Source organism: Mytilus trossulus, chromosome 8, assembly GCF_036588685.1.
Source record: "Mytilus trossulus isolate FHL-02 chromosome 8, PNRI_Mtr1.1.1.hap1, whole genome shotgun sequence".
Lineage (NCBI taxonomy): Eukaryota > Metazoa > Mollusca > Bivalvia > Mytilida > Mytilidae > Mytilus > Mytilus trossulus.
In genome coordinates this window covers 45,040,713-45,059,803 of record NC_086380.1, presented here as the reverse complement: position 1 = coordinate 45,059,803, position 19,091 = coordinate 45,040,713, and the positions used below count along the sequence as shown (strand labels likewise).

Below are 19,091 nucleotides of genomic sequence, written 5' to 3'. Positions count from 1 at the left end.
TAATGATTTGCCCCTGTAGCAACATGGGTACATGGTTTGTCTGGTTTATTCTTGCAACTGTTTTCAGATTTCTTTTTTTCATATTATGTAGGGTCTAAGTATGTATATTAGTTGAAAAGCCGACAGTTCATAAAAAGGCATTCAGAGCTTTTCAGTGATTTTTTGGTTTTATTTCTCCAATAAAAATTTTTAATGTAAAAAATTGACAAAATTTATGTTTTTTTGTCATTTATTTATTACTTGTGGTTCCGCAACTAATCCATAAGGACTTGGACGCAAATGTAATGTTTAATATACTTTTAACTGAAAGGCTCTTGTTTTCCATAAATGTCATGCCTTGCAACAATCCATCTCAGAAGTACCCTGATAAGTTGTTTACAGCACACTAGTGTGTTGAATAAACAGCAATATGCATGCTTGAATAGGATAACATAATTAATGTCCCAGTCACTACTGGATAAAATAGAGAATGTGTCGAACAGACAAAAACCCAACCAAACGACAGAAAATAGCAAAGGGCCAACAATGGGTCTTTGACATGGTGAGAAAATAATCACCAGGAGGTGTGTATTCCAATTGATCGAGAAAATCCCTCACCTGGAAGTATGTATTTCAGTTGAAAATAAACTATTATTTTATATTAAATGTGCAATGTGTAATGGCTTTGAAGTTAGAACATTACAAAGTACAGTAGAATTTTAATGTGCTTAACACATTGCAAGTTAACAAGATTTGTACAGATTACAAATTTGGTCTGGACTTTACAACACAGAGCTTGAGACAGAAAATTGTACATCTATCACAGTATAATTACTCATACTTCTATGAATCATAATATTAATAACATGTCATGAGATCTATAAAACTGAGACACAAATAATATATTTACCATGTTCTCCATACATAGGTGATAACCATTCAGATATCCTTGATAGCGTGATATTTTTAAAAAAACAAAAGAAATATTTAAAATTTATAAGAGAAAATGACAAATCTACTTAATGGAAGTAGGAGATTAAATTTTTTATCGAGGGGTATATTTACCAGGATTGTAATTTAACATGCAAGACACACATCTCCTCTACATAAGACTCATCAGTGGATCTTGGATCAAAATAGTTATAAAGTCAAACAAGTACAAAGTTGAAGAGCATTGAGGATCCAAAATTCCAAAAAGGTGTGCCAAATATGGCTAAAGTAATCAATTCCTGGGAAAATAAAATCCTCAGCAAGCAAATCAGTAAAAAATTGTAAGAAACTAGTAATATTTGGACATTACATGAACCTTAAAAAATAAATAATGATATATTGTAAAAATTTAACAGATATGATGGCAGAAAAATATATAAATATAATGGACGGTTTCTCATTTAGGAATTTCTTGCACAACCTTATAATAAACACAGCACTGTTCTTAACATAATGGTCAAAGTAACAATTGACACTCAATATCTGTGTTTTTGGACTGCTGTTGTTGTATATATGCACCAATGAGGCTTATAGCTGTTATACACTTTTCAAGTTGTTGAAGATGCCATAATTTATAATTGAATAATCCATTAGCAGCCATCAAGTTCATGTTGTTGTTGATGGTGGTGGTACAACTAAACTATCCAGTTCTCTTTTGTAGTTTGTCTCTGCTAACCATACCTACAAATATATAGAAGTTATCCTACAATCAGACATGTTAATATCTAAATACAGGTGTACAAATAAACTTATTGGATATTTATATATCACTAACTAGTATATAAGCATATTATCATGGTAATTTTCCTGTTTGAATTGTTTTACATTTGTCATTATAGGGCCTTTTATAGCAAACTATTGGGTATGGGCTTTGCTGATTGTTGAAGGCTGTACAGTGACCTATAGCTGCTAATTTCTATGTCATTTGGTCTCTTGTGGAGAGTTGTCTCATTCGCAATCAGGGGTGTATCCAGCCACTTGAAAAAAGGGGGGGGGCTCCTAACCCAGGACAAAAAGGGGGTTCCAACTACATGTCCCCATTCACATGTATTGATCGTCCAAAAAAGGGGGTTCCAACCCCTGACCCCCCATGATCCACGCCTGGAAATCATACAACATCTTGCTTTTATAACCTCCTTCTATAGGCAAACGTTTATACTAAAATTAGACGGTTCATTTTAAGTATGCTTTGGCAGTCTGTTAACACTTTCAATTTCTAAATATATTTCTAAATATCAAATACAAAGTCCTTTTTTTAATTTTCATATGACTAATATAAGCAATACATGAATTGACAATGGCTTCTGTTCAAGGGTTGAACTTTTTTCTTAACCTGTGGTGTCAGAAAATTTAAATCCTCTAAAACAGGTCTTAATTAATGTGATAAATCTAGCTGAAAAATAGTTTAAAATTGCAATTTTTATAAATGCAAGGACTATAGAAATTCTTTAGATTGTTTTTATCCCATAATTTTCTAGGTAGTCAGAAGAACCCCCCCCCCCCCCAAAAAAAAAATACATACATGGAACCTAGATTCTACTAATTCCTGGAACTCTTTCCTCTGCTGTTTATTCAGTCCAGCATCTTTTACAGTTTTCTGCCAGCTGTCAATTTGTTTCTGTCTCTGAGTCACAGCTTTCTGATATTTATTTGGTAGTCCTCCTGGAATGCTCTAGAAAATAAAATAAATATGAAAATCTAATATAAAGTAGACAAACAAAATCACTTGCTACAGAAGTAAAATAATCATTTGTCGCATCTTTAGCACTATCAGACTGGAATTTAAATTCTAAGTGGTGTTTGTCTTCTTTAATTAAAGGTAAATTATCTTATACATTATGTTCTCAAAACTATGCATTGAAACATTCTTTATTTTTAAAACTAATTTTTCCTGCAATGTGTAAATCATTTGTTTTATCTAAGCACAAAAGTGCTTATTTCCACATTTTATTAAGAATCTACAGATTCTATTGAAAATAATATGCCTCCATTACACAATTTCTTCTGTTTTTTTCAAGTTGGAATGTTAGTGAAAGAGTTTTTTATACACCAATACTTGCACATCAGTTTAGTGTTCAGACTCAGCTTACAAGTATCTGACATCACTCCATTTTATTTTTTGTTCTTGTAATTATTAAAGAAGCAATGCAAATGAGTGGCAAGGGCAGACCAAGTTACACCTGGAGAATGAACATTGCAGCTGAGATGCAGAAAGAAGGTATATGTGGCATGATCTGTAGAGGCTAGCAAAAAACAGGACAAGATGGAGAAATATAGTTAGACTAAGTGAACTATGCTTCACCAAGGGGCAACAGATTCAGCAATACAATTTCAGCCTTTGTATATTGTAGGGTGTGTAAATTTCCGACAAAACCAGAGGATTCTGAGTTAATTTTATAACAGAAAGTCGAATGACGCATTTTTAGACCTTTGTAAGCAAATCTTGGACACAGGATCTTTATATGTATTTTCTTAATCGTAAAATTTGATGTATTTTAACTTAAATACATCAAACTTGCAACTTGAAAGTCTTAATTCAGAAAAGACTTTACATTTAAATAAACTAAAAGAATTTAGGATCTGAAACATTCTTAAATATCTGAAAATGAACACATACTGTAGTTGTTCCTTCCACTTCAAATGGTATGTTAAAGGTAAAGAATTCTGCAACAGGTAACAATTCCCATACTGGTCCCTCATCTTTGTGGTCTGGTCCTGCAGAAAACATTAAGGATGATTAACCCAAAGGTAACAGTGTATATCAAATATGTCACTAGTTCCCTAATGTACAATTTAAACTACAATACTGACAATAATGAGATTATCCGTATAAACATGACATTATAGTCAAAACTAATTGACAATACTGGTTTCACTGAATTAAAATTGACTAAAGACAGGATTTCTGAGAAAGAAAATGTAATATTTGTTCAAATTTAGTTGTAAAATATTTTGATCAATATAAGATGATAGATTGGATAGAAACCAACCTTATACATGTACACAAATACATGTACATACATAAGACTTTGATTGAAATTGGAACATTCAAATTTGAAATAAAAGATGAAACTCTGTCTGTTTTGTAGGGTAGTTATGTCAACTCAATTCCATTTTTTTTTACATTCTTTGCAATATTTTCAACCTGAAATAGGTAACATATGATATGTTTTTATATTCAATTGAATAAGGTCCATTTCTATCAAACACAGCTTGTATAATAAAGAATTTTCCAATACCTACCAACACATAATGGCTGATCCCAGAGGTTTTTAGAATTCCCTATTCCTACTTTGTTCATATGATCCTCAATGCTAGGATAGAATGTGTGATATGGAGCTAGAAGTATTGTGTCATTCCCACCTAGTATTACTGGTCGGTTTGGTGTAAGTGTGTATAAACTACAGAGAGTACTGCCGCTGGAAAAATAGAACAAATATTATATAGGAGGATTTTGAAAATAAATAACCTGACCTGGTAAGACAAGACAGGATAAAAATAAATATTTTACAGCACAAATTGCAGAGTAGAAAAGTGTACAAAAGTGAAATAAACATTTTTTTTGTGTGGCACATACCTTTGATGCTTAGCAAATGATGAAAATAAATATCAAATCCACAAAACCTCCCCTTGCACCCCTTACAATATCAACTGTTGTCCCATTAGTGAAAGTCTGTTACATTCATCTTCTACCTCTCTATTGTATCCTTTATCTATTTATCAAATAGCCATTACCACAAATTTACCCAGTAAATAAAAAAAAAAATCTGTTTTTTTTTTTAAATTACTGTACCTGATCATAATGTTTCTACAGGGTGCTATCAATGTAACCTTCTCACAATGACTTAGATAGACTGTGGTTTCTACAGGTCCTAGAACTATAGTTGTACTTCTACATTTTTCTATTGTAACTGATCTGAAAACAATAAATTATGTAACTATAGTATGATTTTTTTTCAATATAAAAAGAATATAATATCAGTGCTATTTCATTCCAAAATCCTTGCTCAGCATATGTATTAATCAACTGTTACAAAGACTCAGGAAATAGTAATGTGATATAATTCCCAGACTTTCATTTAACAAAAACTTGTCCACAATGCTCTTCAACTTTGTACTTTATTTGGTCTTTTTATTTTTTTATTTGAGTCACTAATTATTCTTTTTATAGATAAAATATGTGCCTTTTGTGCAATATTTTAATGATCACTACTTATGGGAAGGCTTATCAATGAAACATCCAAACATAAAACTAATATCTGAGGGGGGTGGGGTTAGAGGGGTCCTTAATCCTGAAATCCGGGGCTTAAAAACATCAAATCCTGAGGTCCTGAATTCAAAGAAATTTAAATCTCGACATCCTGAAATTCAAAAAATGAATTCCTTGATCTTGAAAGGATCAATCCTGAAATCCTGAGCTTAAAAATACCCAATCCCGGAGATAACTTTATGTGTCAATCATCACCATCGCCATCTAATAAATACAGAACTTACATTTAGCAATGTTTCAATAAACTGTTGACACAGAGATATGTCAAGTCTGTCTGTAATTTAGATAGTATAATGCAAATGTTAAAACTAAAATGACAATACTTTTAATAGGTAAACTTTGCAAAACATTCAAAGTCAATGAACTGACTGAAGGTGCAGTGAAAAATAATCTCTAAGGAAATGAAAACTGCCATTGTAAGTACAACTGCTAACAAATACTATTTACTTATTTTCTAATTATGGTAATTCTATTTAGTTACCGTACCTGAGAGGGGACAGTAAATAAAGGTAAGAATAATGACATCTGTGTATCTTCACACTGCTATTCTCTAATGTATTGGAACTCTGAAATAGTGGAGAGAGAAAAAACAATTAGCTTCTGATATCCACTGAATTTTTACAAAAAAACATTTGTTTGTAAGCAATTTAGAAAAAAAGAGTAAATTATATATAAATGTAAAAACATCATCAAACAGAATCAAATATAAAATTTAAAAATTAATTTTATCAATAATTATGTTACTTGTAACCTCAAAAATTATAATTGATTAGATTATAAAATCCCATGGCTTTCAATTAAAAAGGAAATATTTTATCTCTTTTAGGTTTCATTTTCCTTGTGTCAAAAAAATTAAGACTATGACTAACATTAATTTAACAAGAAGTTGCACATGTATAAAGTCATGCATAATTTACAGACTCACTATCAGTTATTGACTAAAATTCTATGCTGTGGGTATAATCAACTTTCAAAAAGGGAGACTGTGAAAATTATGAAAAAGTAAAACTCATATGGAATAAGATGTTGTATGATCATCAATAAGACAACTATCCATTTGAATCCATTAGAATCTCAATGATTTAGATTTCAGAAACTCAGTTTATTTTTCCCAAATATCAATTTATTCCTTAAAACATAAGTTAATTAATATGTTATAAAAGGATGAACAATGTAATTCCAGTTTTTCAATGTGTGAATGGGGAATGAAATATCACTTTTATGGAAATTATGGAGGGCCTAATCATGAGCATCACATAATATAATCATTTAACATTGAGTAGATTAATCAGAAAAATAAACTGCATATTTATATCTCAAAGCTTGTGCTTTTTATTACAAGCAAGCTTGAGTCAAGGCAGTCCACATTTTTTGTAATTCTGTCATTTTTCAAATGAGTTCTCATCATATACTGTGGATTCATTAATATTAGTTGGATACCAATTTCGTTTGTACAGGTGAACCACAAATTATGACGTTCCAAGAATAACATATTTTCAATAGGCTTTGTATGCAGAGATTGGCAAAACCATGAAATCAAATATCCGTGAATATGCAAGTTTTCAGCAATCCACAAAATTTGATACCCACGAAAATAAATGAATCCACAGTAGCTCCATTATCTATGAAAAGGAACTATTTGAAGGGAAAGTGTGGAGTTTTATTGATATTTTTTCAAATTAGTGCAAATGATTCATGGTCAATTTGGCCCTCAAAACTTTTCTTTTGTTTAGAAACCTATATAGTATACATGTCAGTTCATAATACAGATGTGACTATCAATACTTACTCGTCCAATCGTTTGTTTGCTGACCTGACTCATTATTATGATTTTGTTTCTATAAAAAATTAAAAATATATCTTAATAAAAGAACTTTTAATTATAAAGAAATCATTTTCCTATTTTTAAATAAATGAAAAGTTAAGTTTATGAAATAATTCTTAAAAAGATTTAAAGATTCAACAGAATTTTTTTTATCAATAACATGATTGAAAATCTATCTATAGATGATGATCTAAAGAGAATATTGATTACCACTACGATACTTTCAATCAACCATATATAAATTATTTGTCAGATAAGATGGCCTTTCAAGCTTTCAATAAAATCATGAACATAATCAGTAGTAAATTAGAATTTTCTCTAAGCTGTAGTATAATATTTTTTTAAATCTTTACAAGAGATGTCTGTATGGACAGAAAGAAGGTTCTATAAATATTTTACAAATAACTGTCTTTAAAAGAAGGACATTATTCTTATTTATTATTTTTGCATGGTGAAGATATTAAAAATGCCTTCCCCTCAAAAACCATATCAATTATTTCTGAAACTGTTAGCATTCTTACCCTTTAATGTGTTCTTTTGGCACGACATGAGCATTTGTGGCTATTTTTCCTCTTTTCTTTGTTTCTGATTTAACATCCTTTTCCTCTCCTAAAAAACCAAAATTATTTCTTATAGTGTTTATCTCTAAACCATGTGTTCTTTGTCTACATTTATATCTTATTTTTTTCTGGGGATTTGGGTGTTTGGATTTAGTGTAATCTATTTAACTGACCAATAATTTTGATATTTTCTGTTGACCATTTATGTATGAACCCTTTCCAAATCTGTATTAATTATTTTTTCTATGAACTAACTGTTAAATCACTTTTATTGGTTGGAATTTGTGTAGGATTATTTGGGTACTGGGGACTTAAAGACATGGTTATCTATATCTATTAATTAGTTTTCATTGAAGGTGTATGCTTTATTTCTAGATATAAACTGGGGTAGGGTCTTTAACAAGAAACAAACAGTTGAATTTTAACAAAATAATTTTAAATTTAGCATTAACTTCCAACTAGAAACTAAAAAAAATGTCAATGTATTAAAACTTTGATCTGTTATCTGTTTGTTGAAAAAGTGTCTGATATCATGATCCTGATATTTGAGTGTTTTACATTGATATATCATGATTCTGATAAGTCTGTTATTAGCACCATCCAGCCATTCAATATACCTTTTATAATCTATACTAATAGTCCAGTCAATCTAGCATAAATTTGACCCTAACCTGAAAGTAATTGCAACAGAAGATTTTTAAGTTTTAATCATTAGTATTATACCCCAAATATACACAGAAAAAAGTCCCATAAAATCTAACTTGAGGAAAACTTAAAAAATCACCATTTAAAATTCCTATGGAGATTTGCATTGAAAAGGGAAATAACTCTTGCAAAAAAGGCAGAAATATCAATACAAATTGATACAAAATTATAACTTTACCGCTTCTATTTATCAGAATGTATTGATTCTTGATTTTTTATAGGTCTTTAGAGTATAACAAACAACTTTAAAGGTGTTTTCATATATTTTAACAAGCTATAATCTAGATTTCGTAATTTATTAGTTGACCATTTATTGAATTTTTCAACATGTCAAGGTAAAGAATCTCAAATTTATTAAAAATAATTAAGCATGTGTTCTTCTTTCTGTGGTTTAAAATTTCTTAAGATAAGTAAGTTGCTGAAAAAATATATTATACAGATATAAACAATACCAAATTTTCATATTATTTTTTTAAAATGGTTATAAAGCTACAAATTTTCAATTTCTTTAAAGAAAAATGTACGAAAAAAATAAAACTACCCATAACACTTCGGTTTTGTTCATTTCATGAGCAGAAAATTACATTATTAAGTCAAATACAAACTTATAACCCCATCAAATTATCATACTATACATAAATTTCAAGAAAAATAACCAAAATCTGACCAAAAAAGACTAACTTTTGCAAGAGTTATCTCCCCTCCCAATGTTAATTTCCATAGGAAATTTAAAATGCTGATTTTGAGTTTTCCTCAAGTTAGATTTTTGGGGACTTTTTTCTGTGTATATAAAGGGCATAATACTATAGATTAGAACTAAAACATTTTCTGTTGCAATTAGTTTGAGGTTAAATCTTAGTTTGACTGGACTATAAGTATCAAATTCATAATACATCATTAATGGATGGAACACAATTTCAATTTGATTATCTCCCCTTTAAAAATTATTCAATGTAATCGCCAATTACATATAGCTTGGAGTATTATTATAATTACTGTGGATTCATTTATTTTTCGTTGGTACCAATTTTTCCTGGATTTTTTTTGTAAATATTTATTTTGTGGTTTTGCAAAATGAGCATACATTTTCTTAGATTAAATTTAATTTGTTGAACATTTACCCTGGAAATCTTTGAAAATAAGTACCCAACATGTACTAATGAATTCACAGTAATCAATTTTGAAGAGTTCTATGATAAGATTATGGCTGAAGTAGTTTCTTTGTACTCGTCTTATATATCAAAATTATAATTCACAAACCTGCTCCTGCCCAAGACAATCTACGACCACTTGCTATACAGGCTGATATACCAAACATATTTTGAACCAAACAATCCTTTATCCATAGCTGTAAAGGTCTTAGGGTAAAACTTTTTGTTAGCTGAAATGTAAAGAAAATATTGACCTAGGGTGGAACAATTCAAAACATATTTCATTATTATTATTTTGTTCGGATTGTATAGACATACTTACTTTTGTAAATAGGAGTCTTATCTTAATGAATTTTAGAATAAATGTTGCTTTTTCACAATGGTGAACAAGGGATGGCTGTATATGTCAATGAGACAGCCAACTAAAATCACTATAAAATAATTGATTTAAATTATATTTCTGTGGAAATTTATGCAGTCATTTGAGTTTCATTCTTCTTTATATATAAATAGAAATTTTAGACTTCATGTCCTTAATGTATACTTTACCAATACATAACAAACAATTATATAATTTTAGAATTTGACAACTTAATTTGCTTTATATATAAAATCATTATGCCTTTCTTACGTATAATGTATAGGCCTATGTTGATTTGAACATATGATAAGTAGTATGAATATTGTAATGTTGCTGGTGCTTAATTTACCTTTGAGTAACCTGTTCTATGCTGCACTGTTTGTAACACTGCTATATCTTGAATAGGTAAAAGGGATCTACAAACATACAACTATTATTATAAAACTAAACACATAAGGAAATTTTATTAGTATCATATTTTACACTTCCATCAATCTTAATCAAAATATTTGATGGGCATTTATAAAAGATTAGGGGAATGGGATAAGGCAACTAGCAAACATTCGCTCACGCAAATTTTGAAAGAAACACAGCCTGTCCTAACCAATCTGAAAACATGTCATAATCTTTCTAAAGGGCAGTAATCAACTAACTACTTCATCCAACTTATTGTAGAAGCAAGCACATTTCAACCCTGCTTATTAAATTTATGCCTGTTTTTCATTTCCTTCCATAAGTTTTCACCCTGTTTGTATGGCCATTTTTGGAGGTTTATTATAGGGTGTATTTTTACAATGTATGGTTTTGATAGGCAAAAGTTGATGTTTTAACTCCACTTCATATGTGTGCCTCTACCCAATCAGGCTATGTAGACCATGTGTTATTTCCTTCTTTGTACATATCTTTTTTTTCTGGAGAGTCAGATATTTGTGATTACTGTGTGATGCTGTACATTTCAAAGTTTTGGGTCATTACTCTTTATCTTAATATTGACAGATTATTTTAAAGTCACTGTCTTATTAAGTGATGAAGTATGCTGTTGCAGTTCATTGGGATCAAATGATTAAAAGCTTTTTCAAGAAATTTGTCTTTTTTAACCACTTACTTGCATTTATCAATGGAACCAGCTATGAGAAAACTTATTGCTGACAATGCCTGTATAGAAACCAAGGACTCTGATGGATTGTTTCTGTTATAAGACTCTGAAAAAATAAATTTAATTTATATCATATTGCCTTATAATAAAATCTTAATCTTAATCACAAGCAATGAATACATTTGTGCTTTTAACAATTGTATATTATCTCTGATAGGAGCCAATTTTCAAATATCCTACAAACGAATCTGTATGATTTTACTTTTTGATTGCAGTTGTTATGTCTTTTTTAAATAAATTTTCAAACAAAAATTCGAAAAAACATATAGATTGAATTATCAGGATAAAATGCTATTCAACAGAAAATCTCTGGTAGTAATATGAAAAGTTTGTTGTTCATTTAATATCTTATGAGCATAATTAGAAAAAACTGAAAAACAGTAGTTCAGTGGTATGCTAAAACATTGATAGCACATTTTTGTACTTCTTCTATTACATGTGTTTGCATTTTGTGTTGTATGTTTGTGAGGATATAACAACAAATTCTTTTGATATTACAGCAAAACTCCACCTATATTATAGTGGTGATAGAAGATGTGCAGACCTACCACAAGTTGATATTGTACAGGATACTAAACTAACCTGGATCTACGAGAAGTTCCAGTATTTCATGCATATTGCTCTGTATATATACCAAATGACTGTGGTCATCTAAAGTCTGAAAATACAAAAACAAAATACCTCAAAAATCTATTTCGCAGATACAAGTTACAACAAAAACAAACATTTGGACTAAGAATAATAAGGGTTGAACACATTTTTTTATAGGGGTTATTCAAGAAATAATTCATGCAAATCTTAGATTTATTTAAAATTTGAAACTTTTATCTTTCAGGGGGGAAAATAGACTTACACACAACAATCTTACCTTCACCTCAGCTTTCCAAATTACTGTAATTGTCCTATTGGAACATAAATAATTCATTCAAGCCATAGATTTGTTATTTTTATATGGCCTGGGCTGCCAGATAATGATAACATTCTGCAGCATGATGCTGAGACTCATGTCAAAGACGAGACAAAATCATACAAAGACTCACTTTATTTCCTCTTGGTGTAGATCGCCCTGTACCATCCAGATCTGGTGAACTACTTCTTGTTGTGGGCCATCTAATGCAGTGTTAAGGTTGTAAAGAGATCTACTGTAATGTCATATCATATACTGTAAATTCAGAAATTATTGCGAGGGTTTTATTATTGCGAATAATGCAACTGAGTTGTAAACGCAATAATTAAAACTCGCATTTTGTAATATTTTAACTGAATTAAGCATGAATTTTCTCAAAATCGTAAAAATTAAAATTGCATTCAAGTGTAAAATGACAAAATCGCAATAATAAATGCACGCAATAATTTCTGAATTTACAGTAGATAAAACTGCTATTCATAGATGTATTTTTGTGCATTGTTAAGTTGCTGTCTCATTTATGTTTATCCCACATTTCCTTTTTCCTTTTGTTCATATTCAAAATCAAAACTAACATGAGTTGCCAGTAAACTCCTTATTGTGGTTACGGAAAATGTGGGATTAAAAAGGGCCATATTTGGTCTTTTAAGGTTATGACAGTTTTGTAATGAAAAATGTGTAAGATAAAATAATATTTTTACATGCTTTATTTTCTAATAACTTGGTATATTCAATCATGATGATGTTAAATGATTGCCAATGAGACAACTATTCCCCACAGATTTAATCTATATCTATGATCAAAATTACTGATCAAATCATGTTTTCATTCTTTGTGTTTCTTGCTACGGCTTATCCATGATTGAATCACTGCAATAACCAATTAGGTGAAAGATACATAATTTCAACAAGTTAGATTTAGATGAAACATTTATCCATGTTAGCACTATCATTTTTCAAGAGCATATATGAATTTACTTCCCCAATCAACTTTTGATTGTTAAAACAGAGATGAAATTAGACAGCCTATAAATTAGATATATACAATGATGAAAACTTCAAAAGATCATGATGAGATCTAATGTCTGCCTGTATCATTATTACTACATAATTTTAAAGTTATCATCTGAATAAGTGTACAAAAAATGTATTCCATTTTAAATTGGATTATTTTCTTTGGCCTAAGCCACCTAACTGTGTTTGTTTGGTTTCTATCTCTTTGAACAATATATTTACTGTTTATGCCACATCTACCTTTTATTCTTATTCAACTTGATATACATGATCAGTAGGGAATTTATTAATATCATTCAAGTTTATCATTTTGCCTCTTCAGATATTTAGCAAACACACAATATAAAACTGACAAGAAATTGTTTTTCAAAGGATACTCATCACCAGCCACAAGTGAAGCTTTCAAGGACACTTTATGTATCTGTTGTACATATAAATACAAAACAAATTTCAATGTGTTCACTTTTACTCTGGATTTCAGCTGATCTGAAAATAAACATAAAATTACATTTAAATTTTAGAAAAAAAATCATAATCATAATCTATTAAACAACTTTCAAAATTTTCAAAATTTGCATTTTTTAAAGGATTTTAATGAAAATACCTGTTCATTATGAAAGTAAAACTTGATAAAATTGACTAAATACCATACCTCTTTCTTGTTTCGTTGAGCAATTTGACATTTCTTGATCCCATTCCATCCTCTCAACAGGGGACAGGTCTTCACTAAACAAATGGCAAGTGTGGAAATACCTTAAAATAATCAACATTCAAATATGTATATTAATATCATATTTTATAAATGGACTATTTGAATTTTGCTAAGATAATACAAAAATCTAACATTCGTAAAGCCTCATTCTCTTTGCTATTTGGACAAAAAGATTTTACCAATTGCAATATATAATTTCTTTTTATTATTTGCTTGGTAGGAGTTTACTGAACACATGTAAATTATACAGATGATTCAGATACAAAATATCATAAAGTCAAATCTTGTTTCTATTGATCCTATTTAAAGCAATAAGAGTTTTCTGTCCAGCTTGAAAAGGAAATCGATATTTACACAGAACTGCACTACTTTTAAATAACATTATTTCAATCTTTCGAGTGACTTTACAAATATATTTTGTTGTGTTATAATTATCATTCAGTCACATTAATTTTGCTCTTCATTGAGGCCTGAAATTTTAGTCCATTTGAGGGAAAAGTAGAAATTCCTGAAATTTCCTTTACTTGTTCTGAAATATCAACATATGATTTGATTAAAATACACTAGAAATTTATAATCATGGAGGCTCGCGGGTATTATATTTTCAGAAAAAAAATTAAGCATTTATTTTTCATAACAAATTTTATTTATTACCTTTAGTAGTTGTTACTTTATCATATGGTACAAAAATCATTCCAAAAAGTTAATTCGTGTTAGCCCCAGGTGACTTTTAAAATGAAGACATCATTGAAAAAGCTCCAATTTATCTCCCTTTGATGCAAAAATGCTATTTTTTGGCATTGAAATTGAAATATCTTTTTTAACTCATCGGTGACCTATTATTTTTATTGATGTTTTCGAATAAGCTGTAATTGTAAAATTTTAGCAATTTCTGTAATTTATTCTTTTATTATTTCGATATTAACACTATTTCTCCTATTAGATCAACAGAAAAAAAAGGACATTAACAAAAATGTATGCTTCTTTCGAAGGCACATTGTGAGCGTAAATAAATGTTGATCCCATTTTTTTATTTCATTTTTCTATGAAGTATTAGATAAATATAATTTCTAGAAAAATATAGCGAAATCCTATATTAAATAAAAAAAATGATTTAGACCCGTGAGCCCCTTAAGGGGAGTAATCAAGCAATTTGCTATCATTCTAACCAAAAGTTGTCTCGACAAACAAATTCTTACTCTGGATGAGGATAACTTAAAAATAAAATCTTTAGAGGGGCAGGTTTTATTCAGCAATGTTTGAAATTCATCTACATTGCAGATTGTTACAAAGACTGGCACTTAAGTATTTTTTTCTAACCAAACCTCTTCCTTCATACTGCTACTACTTACATCCATGCTAGATCTTCTGTCAACAGAAGTTTGTTACAAGCTATGTGTCTCCATACAGAATAACTGTAATAAAAAAATAAAATTGCTTAGAAGAGAATTTTAATGTCTTGAAATGTTATGTAAATAGGTTAAGGATGTCCCAACTATAAATTATAAACAGTAATCATTTGACATTAACATCAACAATAAAAAATCTCATAAAAAAGCTTAATTCACAAGAATATATATATTAAAGTGTACGATAGTATGAGACAACAAAATATATAAAAGTCCTTGTTTCCTTTCTGTTCTCCTTTCTTAGTGGATATTTTTCCCCATGAATACATGTGTATATTAAAGTTAAAATATAAAGAATGTATACAAATGAATATTCATACCTTATTTTTGGAAAACAAGACTCTCCTTTATTTTTAGCATATATGACAATTTTCTTTATATTCTACAAAGATAGAAAGAAATTTATGGTAACAAAATTCTACAAAATTATTAAAACAGTGAATAAATAAGAAAACTATGCCTGAAATATTATGTGTAAAGATATATCTAAAGTGGAGTACCTATACAAATAAATGATAATGAATTATATCATAACTTTTTTTTATTAATAATACAATGTATCTTGCAAATAGCTACCTCAAGTTTTTTTTCTTACTCTTCATTTTTTCAAATTGGTTTTATTACACATTTAGTTATAAGAAATAAATTCTTTCAAAATGACACAGTTGTGTTTGTTCGTCATTTTTCAAATATCTTTTTTTTAATGCAAGCAATTGAAAATAGAGGCTCTCAAGAGCCTGTGTCACTCACCTTGGTCTATATGCTTATTAAACAATGGACACAGATAAATTCATGACAAAATTGTGTTTTGGTGATCATGATGCATGTGTTTGTAGATCTTTTTTTACTGAATATTCTTGTTGCTACAAATATTTTTATCTATAATGAACTTGGTCCAGTAATTACAGTGGAAAATATTTTCTAAAAATTTAAAAGTGAGTGTGAGTTGTGTACATGTATGTTTGTAAACCAAAAGACTCAGTATATTACAAGTTTTATATATATTTTAAACATATTAAAGGACTTACATTAAATGTTAGTCTGGGATGAGGAGCTATTGGTAGAGCCCCATAACTAAAAAGCTCTGATTTAACCCACAAGGTGACATTAGAATCACTGCCAGTAGACATCATGTTGGTGACAGTTGGTATCAACTCCTCATCTGAAAATAAGAAACAAATTTCTTTCTGAGAATGCATACAATGTAATGCAGTCTGAAACATTTTGGTTGGATTTGATAGTGCACAAAATTGACTAAAGCACTCAAAATCTGAGCTTAAACTCTGTATTTAGCCTGTGTTTATCATGAAAGAATATCAAAATATTTGCATATGCATGTACTGTATATAGCAAGTTAAACAAAATATTAAACAATGAACCTTTGGTATTTTTTGACAACAAAGCATCTCCTGAATAACGACACAAAATATGGTGGGGATTAACTAGTTTCATGTGTGCAATATTCAATAAGATATTTTATTGGTAATTAATTAACTACTCCAAAAGACAGATAATTTAGTATTCAGGTATAGTACTTCAACTTAAAGCTGATGTAAGGTGGTTTTTTTTTTATTATGCAACCAGTGTGTACATGTATGTACATTGTACATAGATCATTATTTGAAGTGCATTTTGTACCCCTAGTGCTCTGTGTATTACCTATTTAAGATCATTGGAGATGTGTCACCACCTTTATACATATTTACATGAACTTATTTACAGGTAAGGACGATCCCAAGCCACAACACAGCAAGAGTGTTATGACACTGAAAAGTCTGAAATTATGATAGATGAAACTTAAGTACTGCTAGACAACCAATGAGCTCCTCAGGGTGAAAAGACAAATTGAGGGCCCTTGAGGGTATCATCAAATTGTTCTGCAGGTCAGTCAGGCACCATTTAAACCAAACAAGGCCACAAAACTATCCATGTAGTTTAAAACTCACTAGTCCTGGCTTGGTACTAATTTAAATAATTATGAAGTCTTGAAAGGCTATTTTAATTATTTTTTTATGGAGGTGTCACATAAATTTTTAAAATAGCCTTTCAAGAGGCCATAACTTACAATATGTACCAGCTTGGTACCTGAGAAAATCACTATACTGTATAAGTATCCTTGTCTCATGGGTTTTTCGTACTATTAAGAATTCATACCCGCCAACTGTCACTATTTGTGGTGATTTCCCCCATGCAGGCTCCCAAATGGGAATTTTGTAAGAGCAATTTTGTCCACTATTTTAAAGAAAACAATTAATTCAACAATGGCTATGAGCTTCTTAAAGCATGAAGAAGCCAAAAAAAAAACCCACCCCACAATAGAATATATTTGAAGGCCCCCTTGAAGGTTTTGTAGGACTATAAAAAACATCTTTAATGTAAAACCCCCATGGGCATTTTAAAAAGTTGGCAGGTACATCATATACATGTATCCCCGAGGAACCTGTAATGACGCACCTAACGTTGTGTTTGTCTCTACATTTAATCTACCATTTAAAAGAATTAGAAAAATGGAACAGAATGAAAGATTGATCACTTGTTAAAATATTTCAATCATTAAACAGTTTAATTTTGAAACAGTAATAGCAATAAAAATCATGTTTGCTAACATTACAAACGGACTGTCAACTTATGATGGGTACCAGTAATGACGCACTGTAAACAAACCAGTAAAAACCACTTGCACGTACCTGATGTTTGAAAAAATGCTTCAATCCGGATAATTTAAAGTTATCACTATTCAACAAATTCAATTTTATTAACAAATTTATGATCATGTTGATAGCAACACAATTTTTTTCATTTATTTAATTGTAACTTATATTTTATTTCAAATTTAATTTTAAATTGTTCAAAATTTATCAAAGTGACATATATATTCCATATACTTGAAAATAAGAAGTAATTGCATTCATAAAACAACATTGGCAATAATACATTTATCAATGTATACTTCATACAACGAATAAAAAAAAATCAATAAACCATAGAGAATTATATAAGCGATGATCATTTGTTCTACAGTGATTCCCGCTTAAATGTAAAACCATGTCACATGACGGTCACATGACAGTCACATGATTTGAAAAAAACAAACTGGGGAAGCTTGCGCTTACATATTTTTGTGACCAAAGTGGATTTAGGACTGATAATCGTTTTGGGAAGGGTAGACTGTTTTTGACCTAAATAAAATGGCGGAAATTGCACTATCTTTAATAATTCAAGCAATAATAACATTTCTGAACAGAGTTTTATGCATCTATGTTGTAGTCACATAGCCTTCACCATCATGTTTAGAATAGTAATTATCAATTACGTCACGGCTTTTGTTTAGAAATATAAAACCCAAAACTAAATTGGTGCGTCATTTCTGGTACGCGTCAAAACAGGTACCAAGACGATATGGGTATTACATATTCATATGATGTATGAAAAATAAATTAATGGTCTGACCTAGTTCAAATAATTATGACGTCTTGAAAGGCTTTTATAATTTTTAACTTTGACGCCTTACTTTGAAGTAAGGTGTCAAAGAAAAATATTATAATAGCCTTACAAGACGTCATAATTATTTGGACTAGATCTGACCATACTTTAAAAAAAAATCCAACACCCCAACTTGCGGCAAGTTAAGAATAACCCAGGACCTCCAGCACTTATAGAAACAAAAATGTACTGATCAGTCATAAATTATCATTAGGACACCAGCCAGTACTGTATAGTAGGACTGAGACTACTATAGTATAAGTTAACTAAGTATAAGTTAGTAGTCTCAGAGTAGGGACACTGGTTTTGACAGTAAGTTAGTACAATGACTGAGTGTCCTGAACCAGGGACTTACAAATTTAACTTAACAACTATTAAGAAGTACACAAATATTCTTCATTACATTACTCTTCGTAATTTTGTTGTTGTTGCTAAACTGACATGCTGAAACAGAACATTGTTTACAAATTTCAATGTAAAAACACCAGACTTCCGAAAATCAATCGTCTTTAAGATGACTCTAGAGAAATCAGAAAAAATAGAACCAATCAAAATAAGTGTTGTGGCAA

The 19,091-nt window shown here is 29.8% G+C and overlaps 1 protein-coding gene across 3 annotated transcripts; it reads right to left on the bottom strand.

The window, feature by feature from the left end:
* Nucleotides 1-686: 686 nt before the first annotated feature.
* On the bottom strand, nt 687-19,038 carry LOC134681009 (TBCC domain-containing protein 1-like). 3 transcript variants are annotated; one of them, XM_063540354.1, is made up of 19 exons: nt 18,926-19,038; nt 16,068-16,201; nt 15,360-15,421; nt 14,983-15,045; nt 13,571-13,671; nt 13,296-13,404; nt 12,038-12,107; nt 11,580-11,655; nt 10,947-11,043; nt 10,191-10,257; nt 9,590-9,710; nt 7,586-7,673; nt 7,029-7,077; nt 5,726-5,805; nt 4,763-4,885; nt 4,213-4,388; nt 3,587-3,684; nt 2,492-2,641; nt 687-1,650 (listed from the first exon to the last, which is right to left on the bottom strand). In XM_063540354.1, the coding sequence occupies exons 2-19, from the start codon at nt 16,170-16,172 to the stop codon at nt 1,576-1,578; spliced, it is 1,710 nt and encodes a 569-aa protein (XP_063396424.1). In that variant the 5' UTR covers nt 16,173-16,201; nt 18,926-19,038; the 3' UTR covers nt 687-1,575. The 3 variants fall into 3 exon arrangements, with proteins under 3 accessions (XP_063396424.1, XP_063396425.1, XP_063396423.1); XM_063540355.1 differs by having other exon boundaries at nt 18,931-19,036; XM_063540353.1 differs by having other exon boundaries at nt 18,878-19,005.
* Nucleotides 19,039-19,091: the final 53 nt, after the last annotated feature.

What these genes read in the sequence shown, in the direction of transcription:
- LOC134681009 (XM_063540354.1), bottom strand. Translation starts at nt 16,172, where the DNA reads ATGATGTCTACTGGCAGTGATTCTAATGTCACCTTGTGGGTTAAATCA. An exon ending in TATTTACTGTCCCCTCTCAG is followed by an intron (nt 4,886 to 5,725) that starts GTACGGTAACTA and finishes TATTGTTTTCAG; the next exon opens with ATCAGTTACAATAGAAAAAT. An exon ending in GGATCAGCCATTATGTGTTG is followed by an intron (nt 3,685 to 4,212) that starts GTAGGTATTGGA and finishes TGTTTTCTGCAG; the next exon opens with GACCAGACCACAAAGATGAG.